This window comes from Saccoglossus kowalevskii, chromosome 13 (genome assembly GCF_978046115.1).
Source record: "Saccoglossus kowalevskii chromosome 13, keSacKowa6.1, whole genome shotgun sequence".
Classification (NCBI taxonomy): domain Eukaryota; kingdom Metazoa; phylum Hemichordata; class Enteropneusta; family Harrimaniidae; genus Saccoglossus; species Saccoglossus kowalevskii.
The window spans coordinates 12,833,336-12,847,809 of record NC_140653.1 but is presented as its reverse complement, the minus strand read 5'-3'; the positions used below and the strand labels follow the sequence as shown (position 1 = coordinate 12,847,809).

Here is a 14,474-nt window from a genome sequence, read left to right as displayed (position 1 = left end):
AGCATGGAGTTTCAGAAAAAAAAATGAATAAAATTCAGCAAGTACGTGCACACATTGTATACTCACTTTTTGACCCTCTCTCCCATACTAGCTGCATCACCCAGTCCATTTTGTACTTGCAAGCAAACTTCTTGTATCTGTTGTAGTTTTTCCTTAAAACTTTTTTTCTCCTCCGGCTGCTATTGGAGTGCAGCATTTTGAGAAATACATATTACACAAGATTAACCTTAAATAGTAACCAAGCATGCCTGTGTACCCATAGTGGGTAGCTTAAGATGCATTAATGTTAGTATTATCTCCACAGGCACCAGTTGAATTATCCAATAAGGGTGGGAAAATGGGAGGAAGCATTTATTAATCAGTCTATTATAATAAATTATTATTAAGGAAATACAGAACTGCAGCAATTGAACCCAATTGAACCCAACTGAACCCAACTGAACCCTATCAGAAGCACAGCAACTGCAATCTGTGTGAGCAGCAGCAGCTAAAACCCAATTGAACCCTATCAGAAGCACAGCAACTGCAATCTGTGTGAGCAGCAGCAGCTAAAATCCAATTGAACCCTATCAAAAGCACAGCAACTGCAATCTGTGTGAGCAGCAGCAGCTAAAACCCAATTGGAACCGTATCAGCTGAATCCCATTTGAATGGTATCAACTGTATCCCATTTCAACTGCAGCAGATGGAACCGATTTGAACGACAGCAACCTATTTCAACCACAGAAACTGAAACCCATTCCATCCACAGCAACTAAAACACACAAACTGCAGCAGCTCAAACCCATCTGAACTACAGCAAATGAAACCCATCAGAACCACAGCAGATGAAACCCATCAGAACCACAGCAGATGAAACCCATCAGAACCACAGCAGATGAAACCCATCAGAACCACAGCAGCTGAAACCCATCTTAACCACAGCAGATGAAACCTATCTGAACTACAGCAGATGAAACCCATCTGAACTACAGCAGATGAAACCCATCTGAACTACAGCAGATGAAACCCATCTGAACTACAGCAGATGAAACCCATCTGAACTACAGCAGATGAAACCCATCTGAACCACAGCAGATGAAACCCATCTGAACCACAGCAGATGAAACCCATCTGAACCACAGCAGATGAAACCCATCTGAACCACAGCAGATGAAACCCATCTGAACCACAGCAGATGAAACCCATCTGAACTACAGCAAATGAAACCCATCTGAACTACAGCAGATGAAACCCATCTGAACCACAGATGAAACCCATCTGAACCACAGCAGATGAAACCCATCTGAACTACAGCAGATGAAACCCATCTGAACCACAGCAGATGAAACCCATCTGAACCACAGCAGATGAAACCCATCTGAACCACAGCAGATGAAACCCATCTGAACTACAGCAAATGAAACCCATCTGAACCACAGCAACTAAAACACATTTGCAACCACAGAAACTGAAACCCACTCCATCCACAGCAACTAAAACACACGAACTGCAGCAGCTGAAACCTATCTGAACCACAGCAGCTGAAACCCATCTGAACCACAGCAGCTGAAACCCGTCTGAACCACAGCAGCTGAAACCCGTCTGAACTACAGCAGATAAAATCCATCTAAACCACAGCAGATAAAATCCATCTAAACCACAGCAGATAAAATCCATCTAAACCACAGCAGCTGAAACCCATCTGAACTACAGCAGATGAAATCCATCTAAACCACAGCAGATGAAACCCATCTGAACCACAGCAGATGAAACCCATCAGAACCACAGCAGATGAAACCCATCAGAACCACAGCAGATGAAACCCATCAGAACCACAGCAGATGAAACCCATCAGAACCACAGCAGATGAAACCCTTTTGAATCACAACTGCTGAAAGGTAAACCAACTGCATCGAATGAAACCAGTTGAAACCCGCTAAAAAGCAACTGGAATAAATAATAACGGAAACTGAAGCTGAAGCTGATCTGAACGGCTGCAAATGAAACCTAACACACAATTTATATAATTCTAAACCTCAACAGAACTGCATGGGAAAGTTGTTTGGTTTAAAAGGAAGTTTACAATGCATATGGATAAAAGCGATTGTTAAATGTAATATAAGCAAAGGTGACATGCATCTTGTGTCTTTTACCTTTTTCTTCTGAGTAAGCATAAAGATAAAATAAATAAAGTTTGATTAGAAAGATAATTCTTGTATATCATAAATACTCAAAAATTCTTTTTATAATATATGCAATTTGCTAGCATTGCTTGGTTATCCACATAATAGTTACTGCTTTCACATGAGATCGTTGGTGTTGAGTGACAACATTACTGTGAATAGATGAATTAACAGACTTTAAATCAATACAAAATAAGCTAGTTATTCAACTTACTTTTGATTTCTTGTCTTCCTCTACTTCATCATCATCTTCATCTTCACTGTCTTCATACGGCTAAAATGATAAAAATGTCATCAAAATGACTATACATCACATACCTCAATCAGAAGTTGACAAAAAAACAAACAATTTAAAGATTTAAAATTGTTTCCATCACACGATTTACAGAAATGTTAATAGGTGATTTTCCATTCAACTGCGAGATCTCGTGAGATGCATGAAAGACGCGCGTCGAACGTCTGTCGCAAAAATTGAACGATTTGATTTTGAACTCAAATTTCTTTATTTCGTAGCTCACATCAACCGGCCGATTTTCGACAAAGGAATATTGCTTCCGAATACCCTCACCAAATCGAAATTACCTATCATCAAATGTGTACAGCACATTATTAAGCATGGAAATATCCCCAAAATACTTTTGTGTTTGTCGAATCCCACGCGATATTTGACGTCACTACGCCGCTATGACCTTTGTTTGTCCTGTTTTTACGTTCGATTTCACGCATAACGCGTGATTCTCGCAGTGAACGGAAAATGGTCAATTTGTAACAACTGCATGGTTTCCCTATAAAATGTACAAGCTAAACATATTGAGGAAATATACATAAATGAGATGGCTGCATTCATTCCCACTACACATCACCTAATATTCCACATATAACGACTCTGTGCATAAATCTTCATAATAACATTATATATCTTTCTGAACCTACTACCAATATATAAATTAAATTAGTGGAACTTTCACGCAATGAGCTTCATTTTAAAACATATCTTGAAAATGTTGGGTAATTGTTCCTTAATTGAAATTCATCCTTCTCATTACTGGAAAACGTTGGCATGCTGTAACTAAAGGTACGTATTACAATATACAAGATTACGGTAATTATGTGTAGTAATAAATACGTCTTACATCATCATCTTTATCTTTCAACAAGTGTCCCACTACGCTGTATACTATGTAGTTTTTAAGGAAGAGCATCAACAAACCAATCGGTGCTAAATACAACTCAAATGAGTAAACGCCAACAACGTATGCCTATAAATGAGAAACCAATGTTATTGAGCCTAATAAAAAAAATGTTTGTGTGCACATCACTTAAGAAAAAATGACAATTTTTTTGTGTGTTGACAAATTAATTAAACCTGCAAAAATGTTGTGCCATATTTTTGTTGAAAATTGTAACAACAAAATTGCCACACTCATTTTCGAAAAAAAAAATAATATATACAATTTAAAAAATAGATATGCAATGATACAAATGATACACCTATTTACAAATATAACTTTTATAACTTGCTGTGAAGCAGATATAGCAATAGAAATTCTTCCTGTTTTTTTTTTTAATTTTATTTTTCATACATGTAAAACAATAGGAGCATCATCGCCTGTTATTATACAGATTTTAGAATTCAATGACACAGTCAAATCAACTCACTATGATTCACATTACACTAAATTGTAATTCAGTTCACTACAGATCCCTGTCAATTATCCTAAATTGTGAGTATACTGTTAGTTCACTATGCAACATATGGTGTCTATAGGTCACACCACATGTCTGGGTAATTACAGTCATTTTTATTACAATGTGCAAACATCAATAATCAAATGACACATTCATGCAACGACACTGACATGTTAAAATATCTTATATGAATACTTAACACAACAAAGTTAATCTATATGCAAAGACAAGGCAACATTAATATAATAATAATTACAGACCTAAAATAAATTCATATTTAAAAGTTGTTTTTTTAAACTGTATACTAATGACTTACAACAAATGCACAGGCACTTCTGGCTTTGTTTTCCCAGGCAAAACAACTTCCAATAAACTTGCCACCTTCGACAAAACCTATTGCCAGTTTCTTGACACGATTGATATTCCTCATGAGTATCTGAAATATATATAAGCATTTGCAAGCATAAGAAGATTTTCAGAATTTAACTGCGAAATACAACAAATCACGATGTTATTGCCCATATGTGGGATGTGTCGAGAAATTGTGTAAAGTATTTGATCTATTAGCAGTTCATAAATGAAACATAATGTGTCTATTCTCAAAATTTCTGTTTTTACCGCTGTATTTTACTGGAGTCGTTTTGGAAATAAATAGTATACAGGTTGTGATTGTATCATTATCGGAAACCTAACTATGTCTGTATTTCTGTGACGCTATTCACAATACTGTACTATTAGTAGCACACACACTTTATATATAAATGACATGTGACAAATTGAGTCAGATTTGAATGATCCAGTATTCTGTATTTACTGTTACGATTTTTTAATATATTTACACATTAAGGTATGACCCTACTGAGTGCATAAAAAATATTGATTCTGAAGTAAACTACCCAGTATATACACTGGAAGATATTCACAATTAAATGATAGATATCATAGACAAATCTATGAGTGTTCTCTGCATCTATATTACATAATGTTACAAGGTCATATGATCTTATTACATATGATTACAATCACTAATTCATTTGGCAAAATATATTTTGAGTGTTTCAAATTAACTCGGTAATTTTTAATCAGACCTTGTTCTCTTCCTTTTATTTTATTTTATTTTATTTTATTATGCTTTCTATTTGTCTTAATTTGTATTTGTGTTGCGATTTTGAATGTATCTGAAACTTTATTGTATTTTTAAAAATTATTATTATGTACATGTACATGTACTGCAGATTACTAGAAAAATAGTGAAATCAGATATTTTATCTCATTATATGCAAATGACAGTTTTGTGGAAAGATATTATCTAGTGTTTGAAGAAACAACCATGAGGTTCTTACCTTTCTGGAAAATTTCTGGTTATCAGGAAGATATTTGGGTTCTCTAGGATTGAACGTACGAATAGCAGCTTTGACCTATAAGAATTATAAATAAATTTGAAATTAGAAATAAATGATTTTGCACTACTTGGTCATTTGTGTAGTAACTGCATGTAAAACACTTTGAAATACAACAGCATGCCATTTTTAGAAAAATTGGCTTAATGCTCAAATTAACAAAATCGTAATTTAGCAGCTCAGAAAGAACTGCAAGTTTAAAATAAATGACAGGAAAATACAATTTATCCTAGGTTCTCACCTTCTACTCATTTATATATTGTGTTTTTCAAATATATTCCTATTTGAAATTCGTAATAGTAATGAATATTATCTTATTTGACATTTCAGCATCTTTATTAATTTCACATTTTTTTTCATCTTTAATCATATTTTCATTGCATTTTTTTACATTTTCTTTCGGATACTAATATTTTTGGTTTCTTCATTCTACCGAACTCTATCTCTGAATTATGGTCACTGAACCTAAACTTACACACCATATAGTTTTGACAAAAGTCAACTATTTCAAAAAGAACACTTGACATGAGTATGATATTATATAATAAACAGGTTTTTGTCAAATAAATCCAAAATTTCCTTTTTTTAATTTTGAATACAGTATACCACTGATGCAGATGTAAAAAATACTGATATACAGTGCAATGAAAACCTGTACAAACTTACTGGATTGTAGATAACCTCCATTTCGAGAACAATAGCGCCTTTTGCTCTGCCTCTCAGCTTCTTATCTTTTAAAGTGTACCACTTTCTCTCACCGTTCTTGATCTGAATTGATATAAATATTTGTATTGCAATACGATCTACTATTATTATGGTTTTATGAGCCCTCCCCCACATATATCGCCAAAATAACAGGTTACAAAGTGTTGTATAGAAATATAGTATAGAGATTATTAAGTTAAACTCATTTCACACACCAAATTTGTACTCACCCTCAGTACTGGAATGGCAACTTTTCCCAAAAATTCTAGACTTTTGTTTCTATCTTCATCATATACTGTAAGTTCCAGTACAGAATGGATATCTTTAAGAGTACTGGGATAAAAAGAATGAATTAATGAAAAATAGTTCAGCTATTTATTTAATTGTATATTTTGCTAATGTTATATACTGGTAACCATACATTGTGACACTGTACTATAGTCACACTAGATATATACCACACTGTGATATAAGCCACACTGCGATATATATCACACTGTGATATATATCACACTGTGATATAAGCCACACAATGATACATACCACACTGTGATATACATCACACTGTGCTATAAGACATGCTGTGATATGTCACACGCTGATATACACCACACTGTGATATAAGACATGCTGTGATATATGTCACACTGTGATATACACCACACTGTGATATACACCACACTGTGATATATGCTACACACTGATATATGCATCACTGATATAAGCCACTATGATATATGCCACACTATGATGATAATTATTATATACACTCACAATGTGAAGACTTTACCCCATTCAGGATTCAATGTTTTATAAATAGTATGTGTCTGTAGTCTAGCATTCACCAATTCTAGTACACATAGTGGATCACTTTTACCTGCAATACAAGTGTACATTACACACTTTCATTTAATAATAGTTAAATCATAATGATATGGTAGTATAGTTTTATTTGTTCTATCAGCGTCATTCACATGACTTTTGATCTTTTGTGTCAACACACTAGACGACTTGCAATACGAAATGCACTTTGTTTTGTAGTCCCAATGTAGTTTACAAAGTAAAGTGACCTGTATATAAAGACCAACTGTCTAATATGCAGTGACCTCACTGTTGTCTCTGTTTTGGTCTAATATAAAGGCCAAATTGGATCCTAAGGTAGCACAGTAATTTTTGAGACACTCACCTCCAATATCTGCTGCACTTAGTCCCTGTGCTTTGATTACTGCAGAGAAATGAAAACAGTGTGATGTAAGTGTGAGAAAGTATATTTGTATATTCCATTTTATACTTATATATGATTTTAGTATCTATCTTATATTGATTTAAATATGTGAGCAACTGTTTGAAAATTATTATTATATTATTAAACAAATCAATAAATATGGTTTGTCCCAAGCTTTACTTACGCTAGAGAGTATAAATAAAAAAAAGTATTTGCTTTATTAGAAACACAGAAAACTTTAAAATTACATTTATTATATGATTCATTATTAAAATGACTTGTGTTGATCATAGTCACATAAATGACATATTATAAAGTACGTGCTCTACTAAATAGAACAAATACAGTACTGATAAACAAAGATATGGACAATACAAAACTTGATATGCTCAGATATACAAGGGTCATATAGTTCAATAAAATAATTGATGACAAATCCCAGTAGAAATTCTGTCACTATAAGTCATTTAATTAATTACATGTAATTATGAAATTTGTTTCTTTGTCCATTCATGTGATAAAAATATCCATTTTAGTGAAATATTCAAAAAACACATGTATATAATTAAAAACGCTATTACTATAATTACTATAAACTATACAATACAAAGCACAGAAACAAAACAGCTAAGATTAACTGTATGTCATAATAGCATACATCAATGCTATGTACATGGAAATTTACCTCAATAAATGTAATTATTTTGAAAATTTGAAATAATAGGATTCATATCAATAATGACTATGGCTCTAAGTAAAATTCCTGAATGTGAAAAAATTATCTCTGTAAGATACGATATTTAATAACCAATTAACACTGACCTTTGACCTGCAGCCAGCCTACATCCCATGGCTTGATCTTTTTGAATGAGTTTTTCCACGACTAAAAAATAATAACAGTTGAGTATTATTATTATTATTATTATTATTATTATTATTAAAACAAAAATAGTCGCAGCCAATTGGCAGCATATAAAGTAGTATTACTCTTATGCATAAAAATAAGAAGTATATTTTCAAATAAAATAAAAATACAAACAAAATTTAATAAATACAAATAATTGCTGGAATAAGTCTCATGAATTATTCATGAATACTTTGAATGCAAAATTATTATTATAAACTACTATAAACACATTTTCATTGGTTTCACTATTTTGATATTTTTAGCATATCCATTAAATTCACGTTTTCTTTTCAGTGAAATACTGAATTCTGTAAATATTACGTGGTCACGTAGGTTTAATTTTGTTGATTTTACTTATCATCCAAAATGGCAAAGTTATAATCCAATGAACGAATAATGCATTTACAGTAATTGAGTGTAAAAACCACTGATGATATAGATTTAACAGAATGAAGATATTTTAAAAGACTTTAATTTTAATCATGAGTTGGTGAGTTTGTAATGTGAGCGTGAATGTCTTAAATTCAGCAGTTTGTGACAATTACTGAAAATTAAATAAGCAACACATATTTCAGAGAACACAGATTAAGTATGTAGTGTCCACTACTTTATTCTAGCTGGAATTAATTTTTGCTGAAAAAGACCTTTTCGGTGTTTTTTTTTTTTTTTTTTGAGTATATTATCATTATATTTTGATGAGTTTTATGTAGAACATAGGAGAAATACATAGGTATTTCGCTGGATTTTATTTTCATTTAATCATTCCATTGGCAAAAATAAATTCCCAGTGAAAATCTATAGTATATGAATTGATTCACTAAGTAATAATTAAGCTATTTACTGCAGAAATGTATAATTCAATCAAAATATTTGTCACAGTTAATTAGTTAATCTCCTTATGCATTTTTGCTATAATTAATAATTACAGCTTTAGTAAACAGTTCATAGACTTTTTTTATGCTTTAAGACAGACCATGCTTTTTATCTTTCTATTTATACAAGTCTTTCTCAATGACATATGCCTGGTTTATATTATGCAGAATTAACATTTGAAAACACAAAATAATGTATTTGTATTAACTGTAAGAAAATTGTCATTGCATGTATGAAAAAATTACCACCAGTCTCTCAAAGGTCAACAGAACAAATCAACGTGTATATGATTATGGCTTGACTTTGTACCAACGTTGAACAAAAACGATCAGGTTATGTCGAAAAAACATGTGGAAAAACCAGCGCACACATGAATAACATCCAAAACGAAAGTCCTTATATTGGACTATATATATACACAAAAGACAGGAACTGAAGATTATTTTTAAATTCGTGTAACTCATCGCTGTCTGTACTCACATATTTATCTTTGAGAGCTTTTCTCTCCTCAGGGTCTACTTTAAATGTGGACAGATCTGAGACAGTATCCCCACCGGCAGCAGTGCCCGAGATTGTTAATAACATGTGAATTACGCCGGCTTCATCTTCCAATTCAGCCATTAATGTATGCGTCTCTTCCTTAGCTAAACTATTCAGATCAATTGTACACCTGTAAACAATAAACAACAATTTCTGTAAACAAGCCCATCATGAAAACAACAACAAAATTGAGTGTTCAGATATTAAACATGTATAAGCTATAAGAATATTTCCTTAACATGTCCAAATTGATATTTAGAAATTGAAAAAAATTACGTATTTTTGGAAAATGACTAAAATGTTATCATAAATTGAATGCAATGATAAATTATTTTTATTCATTTATTGACAAATTATTTTTTCATTATTTGTATACAATTTTAATATTTATATCACTGTTTGTTATGATAAAAATATTTCCCATATTATTGAAATTATCATACTTCATTACTATTTGAAAGTTTCCAAAATGGCGGCCATTTTCCATACATTGCTAATTTTATTTCACTACAATACCTTTTTTTATATTCACCCAGTTTATGAATGTGGAGGAATTATTTATACAAAATAGATGCAAGTTTGTTGTTTTGGTAAATTGTTAAGGATATGTATATTTTGGGATGTACATTTATGCAAAATACAATATTTGCACATGCTAATTTAATTTAATCAATTTCTAACCTATTAACCTATTTCATCACAAGACTTTCTCAGCCAAATTCTTCTGCACTTTTTTCTAATATTCTCCAATATTTTTGGAAATGAACCCTAATTTTGGTGCCAACAGACAAAATTTAAGTCTATTTTCAGTTTTTACTCAAAAAATTTACTATTTCTTCAGAAGAAAGGTGCAGACTATAAACAGGACTATATTTTGAGTGTATGATGAAAAGAGGGCATTAGTCGTGAAAAGGCTAGAGCAACCTGAATCACAGTTTGGCTATTTTTGTCCCAAAGGAAAGTGAAGAATTTAAACAAGACTATTGTGTGAATTTTTTATGAAAAAGGTGGACCGGTGGTGAAAAGGTTAAATGGCATAGTTTTATTGCAATATTTTGCATATTTTCGATTTTGGTCAAAATAGACATAATTGCCCAACGGTTACTTTATGTATTATCTGTCACTGTAACCCATAAGTTACAATGTACCGTAATCTTGCTGTATTGCACTGGATATTTTCAGCCTACCATATTAAGAAATGTGAATTCCAAATATGGAACGATTACACGCGTAAGCATCCTCTAATAATAACAAACAAACATGGCTGCCCCCAGGGTTTGTTAGGACCCCACACAAAAAAGTTCTCTAAAACTGTTTTGGATTTCGGTGTTCCCATGATGTATTCCTGGGAGTAATACATGGGTCAATACTCACGATGTACTGTCTTTGTGCATTTTTTGAGGAGGAACTGAATATATATTTCGAAAATAAAAAGATGGGATTACCAAAATGAACCATTTTGACCAAATATACCAGATCGTTTTTGTACAATATATAAACCCTCAAAGCGAGGTGGTCGTCGTGCTGCGCATGTGTGACATTTGTGTTGTAAAACGTTTTTCTCATAATCCAATGTGCTCTTCTAATGGAAATCACAAGTATGAGGTTTGACCTGTGTGTGACTTGCACTGAATACCGCCGGTGACTCTTTCGATACCTTCCAATCACCTAAAAATTACCTAATTAAAGCTTGGAAACGTCTCAGTTTGTACTCGTTGATCTGCACAACAGTCAAAGTCGCCATCTTTGTTTATATGAGACCCATATATCTCGGGTATGCGTGGAGCAACAACTACCACCCTTTAAGCTATGAACAACTTACGAACAACGAAAATTGAAACAAATTTTGGCATATGTATTTTAGATCCGCTCTGTATTATGTACGTCACACTGTAGACACATATGCATGTAATAAAAATCTGGAGCAAAATTTTTAAATAAGTGAAAGTGACAAAATCTGACTTCAATTTGGCATTCAATTATGGTTAATGGCTGATTGATATGCATATAAATGAGAAGTAATTACTCCTTATTAAACTTACCTTCCCATGAAGTCATCCTTGGAACCAACATCATGATCCCATACGGTCACTTCCAAGACAGAACTTTGATCTTCGAAGAAATATAAATCAAACTGTTCTCTCCATTTGGGATCTGTAGATCTTGGACATACCTGAAGAAAAAAAAAATCACCATGAATGTCTGTTAAATATAATTTGTTAATGAAATATTTGCACACATTTATAACATATGTTAACGAGTTGTTTGCATCTTACGGTAATTCAGTTTGTTGAAGACATGAAAAATGCTCATCTCATTAAAGCGTGGTAGTCGTAGCGCCACGTACAATGTATGTGCGAGATATATGGGTCTCATATAAACAAAGATGGTGACTTTGGCTGTTGCGCAGATCAACAAATACAAACTGAGACGTTACCAAGCTATAATTAGGTATTTTTTAGATGATTAGAAGGTGTCGAAGGAGTCGCCGGCGGTAATTAGTTCAAGTCACGCCCAGGTCAAACCTCATACTTATTGATTTCCATTAGAAGAGCGCATTGGATTGTGGGAAAATCAATGTTTATCAACACAAATGTCGCCACGACTACCGCCCTTTAACTTTTTCATGCTGAGTGTGAGCAGCGAATGGTACCATTTTGTTTTACTTTTCATGCAAAGAACTCAGCAAATTTAGGACATGCATAAAATATCTTTTTTTTATCACTGTTCAACAAGAATGCTGCTCAACACTGAATATAGCAAGCTAGATAAATAAAAAAAAATGAAAATTTAAAATCACCAATTGAGTAATTAATCAAAAATTTGTCAGATACAGATGTTTCATTAATTAATCAATGTATATATTTGTACTTGACCATAATTTAGACCACCAGTCCTTCTGTAATACAGTGGACCTGACAGCAGCTAATTAAACATGAAATGAATAACAATATACATTGTAATTTAGTTCAAATGCATGACATATATAAAGTGCAAGACTTTTTGAGGTCAGTGATTGGTTGAATGTATAAAGAGACAGATATGCATATATGCCTCTTTAATGAAATACACATGTTTGTAATAAAATGTTTTGTACCTGAATATTCGAAATGTTACATGCCAGAACTGGTTTCATTTCATGACGTAGGCAATATAATGTTCTTTATTACGTTCATTAAATGATTAACAATGATTGTATTCATTGACAGAATGCATTTCAACTTGTACTGCAATGTACAAGTGTAAAGCACACACACCATAATACTGATAATGTCGCATTGTTAGACACACCTACAAATTGTCGTTTTTACCATGGTAACTAAACTCTATTCTCCAGTGAGTGAAGCCTGCTGTCTGCTCACAGGGTGTATACATCGCCCTATGGAATTCTGCTGTTTAAAATTTAACATCGCTGATATCACTTACTTTGCTTTTATACTTTTGGTTGGCAAGACGGAATTTGACATAAGGATCACTGGTTCCAGCTTCATCCATAGCAATCAAACCAATGCCTTCTATTAAGGTAATCGACACTACTCCCCCACGGGATTGCACTTTATTCTTTTTATCAGACATTTGACCCTTCCGTGCTAAGTACTGAAAACAAAAATAGAGATTGGAATTTCTCAAAACGATCTGTTTACTTCACAATAATTGCTAATCATAAACCAAATAGATATTTGTCCTGGGTGACTGATCACAATTTATAAATCATGATTGTCCCAAACATGATGGATATGTATGAGATGGAATACGCTATCAGGAGAGTTGATTGCTTTACTGATCTCCCTCGTAAATCATTGAAGACTATATTCCTGCAGTAATACACTGCAACTCCTCAGTAATCCTTATGATTCATAACATTACGTCAAAAAACAACACTGACTTCTTATTAACCTGTGTTCATAAAAAGATATAAGCAATGAATATTGTTATCAGCTTTAATAGGAATGGTCGATATTACAGTTTATGAGGAAATGATGAAAGTCAGAATCAATCATTGTCACATCGTTAAAACATTCAACAATTCACAATCATAAAATAAATTGATAAAGTTATTTTGATATAAACTGTAATCAGAACACGTTAGATACAATAAGTTAACAATATTACAGTAAAAACCACTAAGATTATAATTGTGATTCAGGTTGCTCTAGCTTTTTCACCACAAGTGCTCTCTTTTCATCACAAATTGGCAAAATAGTCCTGTTTATAGTCTGTACCTTCCTTCAGAAGATTGGGACAAAAATTAGTCAATTTTTTTGAGTAAAAACTAAAAATTTACTCAAATGTTGTTTGTTGGCTCAAAAATTAGGATTCATTTCTAGAAATAAAAGACTAAGAAAAAAATTGCGGGAAAAATTTGGGTGAGAAAGTCTGGTGGTGAAAAGGTTAAATGTCACTGCTGCAGAATTATTCACAATAATGTATCCCATTATTGGGCACCAAGGCCCTGTACCATGGATATGAATACAATATTGTTTTCAGAAACGAATAAAAGAGTATTAAAGAATTTAAAATGAAAAGTAACTATGAGTAATTAATACTAAAATCGGCATTGAATAAAATGGTCTACTGCCAATTTCAATATTAGTCATGTAGCTGTTCTGTACACCAAAGCGTATTCGATCACAGCGTTCTATCTGCTATGCACGCTTCTAGATTCGGGACTACATGATGTTCATGAAATTAGTAATGATTATACGTCTGTGAACCCTGGGTATGACTCCTACGCATAGACAGTCGATCTGCAGCTGTGATCTGCAGGAAACTATGCATATACACACACTAGTGCAGTGCAGCGCAGCGCAGCGCAAGACTGCTGCGGCCAGGCACTGCCACAATGTAATACAATGTAAAAAAATTTAAAATACATTTAATATTTGATGGATTAAAACTATTTTTTTTGCCTTATGAGATTATCCAAACAAATGTCAAAAATGATGTTTTATATTATGCAGATTCAGGGG

The 14,474-nt window shown here is 32.8% G+C and overlaps 1 protein-coding gene across 1 annotated transcript in view; it reads right to left on the bottom strand.

Annotated features, from left to right (window-relative positions):
• LOC100369196 (multiple C2 and transmembrane domain-containing protein 1-like) overlaps positions 1 to 14,474 on the bottom strand; it is a 37,799-nt gene that overhangs the window by 4,284 nt on the left and 19,041 nt on the right. Inside the window, exons 7-19 of the mRNA XM_085506932.1 lie at positions 12,931 to 13,101; positions 11,547 to 11,677; positions 9,445 to 9,634; positions 8,007 to 8,067; positions 7,146 to 7,184; positions 6,734 to 6,836; positions 6,190 to 6,292; positions 5,921 to 6,022; positions 5,198 to 5,272; positions 4,171 to 4,290; positions 3,299 to 3,424; positions 2,380 to 2,439; positions 67 to 179 (exon numbers count right to left, since the gene is read on the bottom strand). Of these exons, the coding sequence (XP_085363058.1) occupies positions 67 to 179; positions 2,380 to 2,439; positions 3,299 to 3,424; positions 4,171 to 4,290; positions 5,198 to 5,272; positions 5,921 to 6,022; positions 6,190 to 6,292; positions 6,734 to 6,836; positions 7,146 to 7,184; positions 8,007 to 8,067; positions 9,445 to 9,634; positions 11,547 to 11,677; positions 12,931 to 13,101 (1,394 nt within the window). The remainder of the gene's footprint in view (positions 1 to 66; positions 180 to 2,379; positions 2,440 to 3,298; positions 3,425 to 4,170; positions 4,291 to 5,197; positions 5,273 to 5,920; positions 6,023 to 6,189; positions 6,293 to 6,733; positions 6,837 to 7,145; positions 7,185 to 8,006; positions 8,068 to 9,444; positions 9,635 to 11,546; positions 11,678 to 12,930; positions 13,102 to 14,474) is intronic.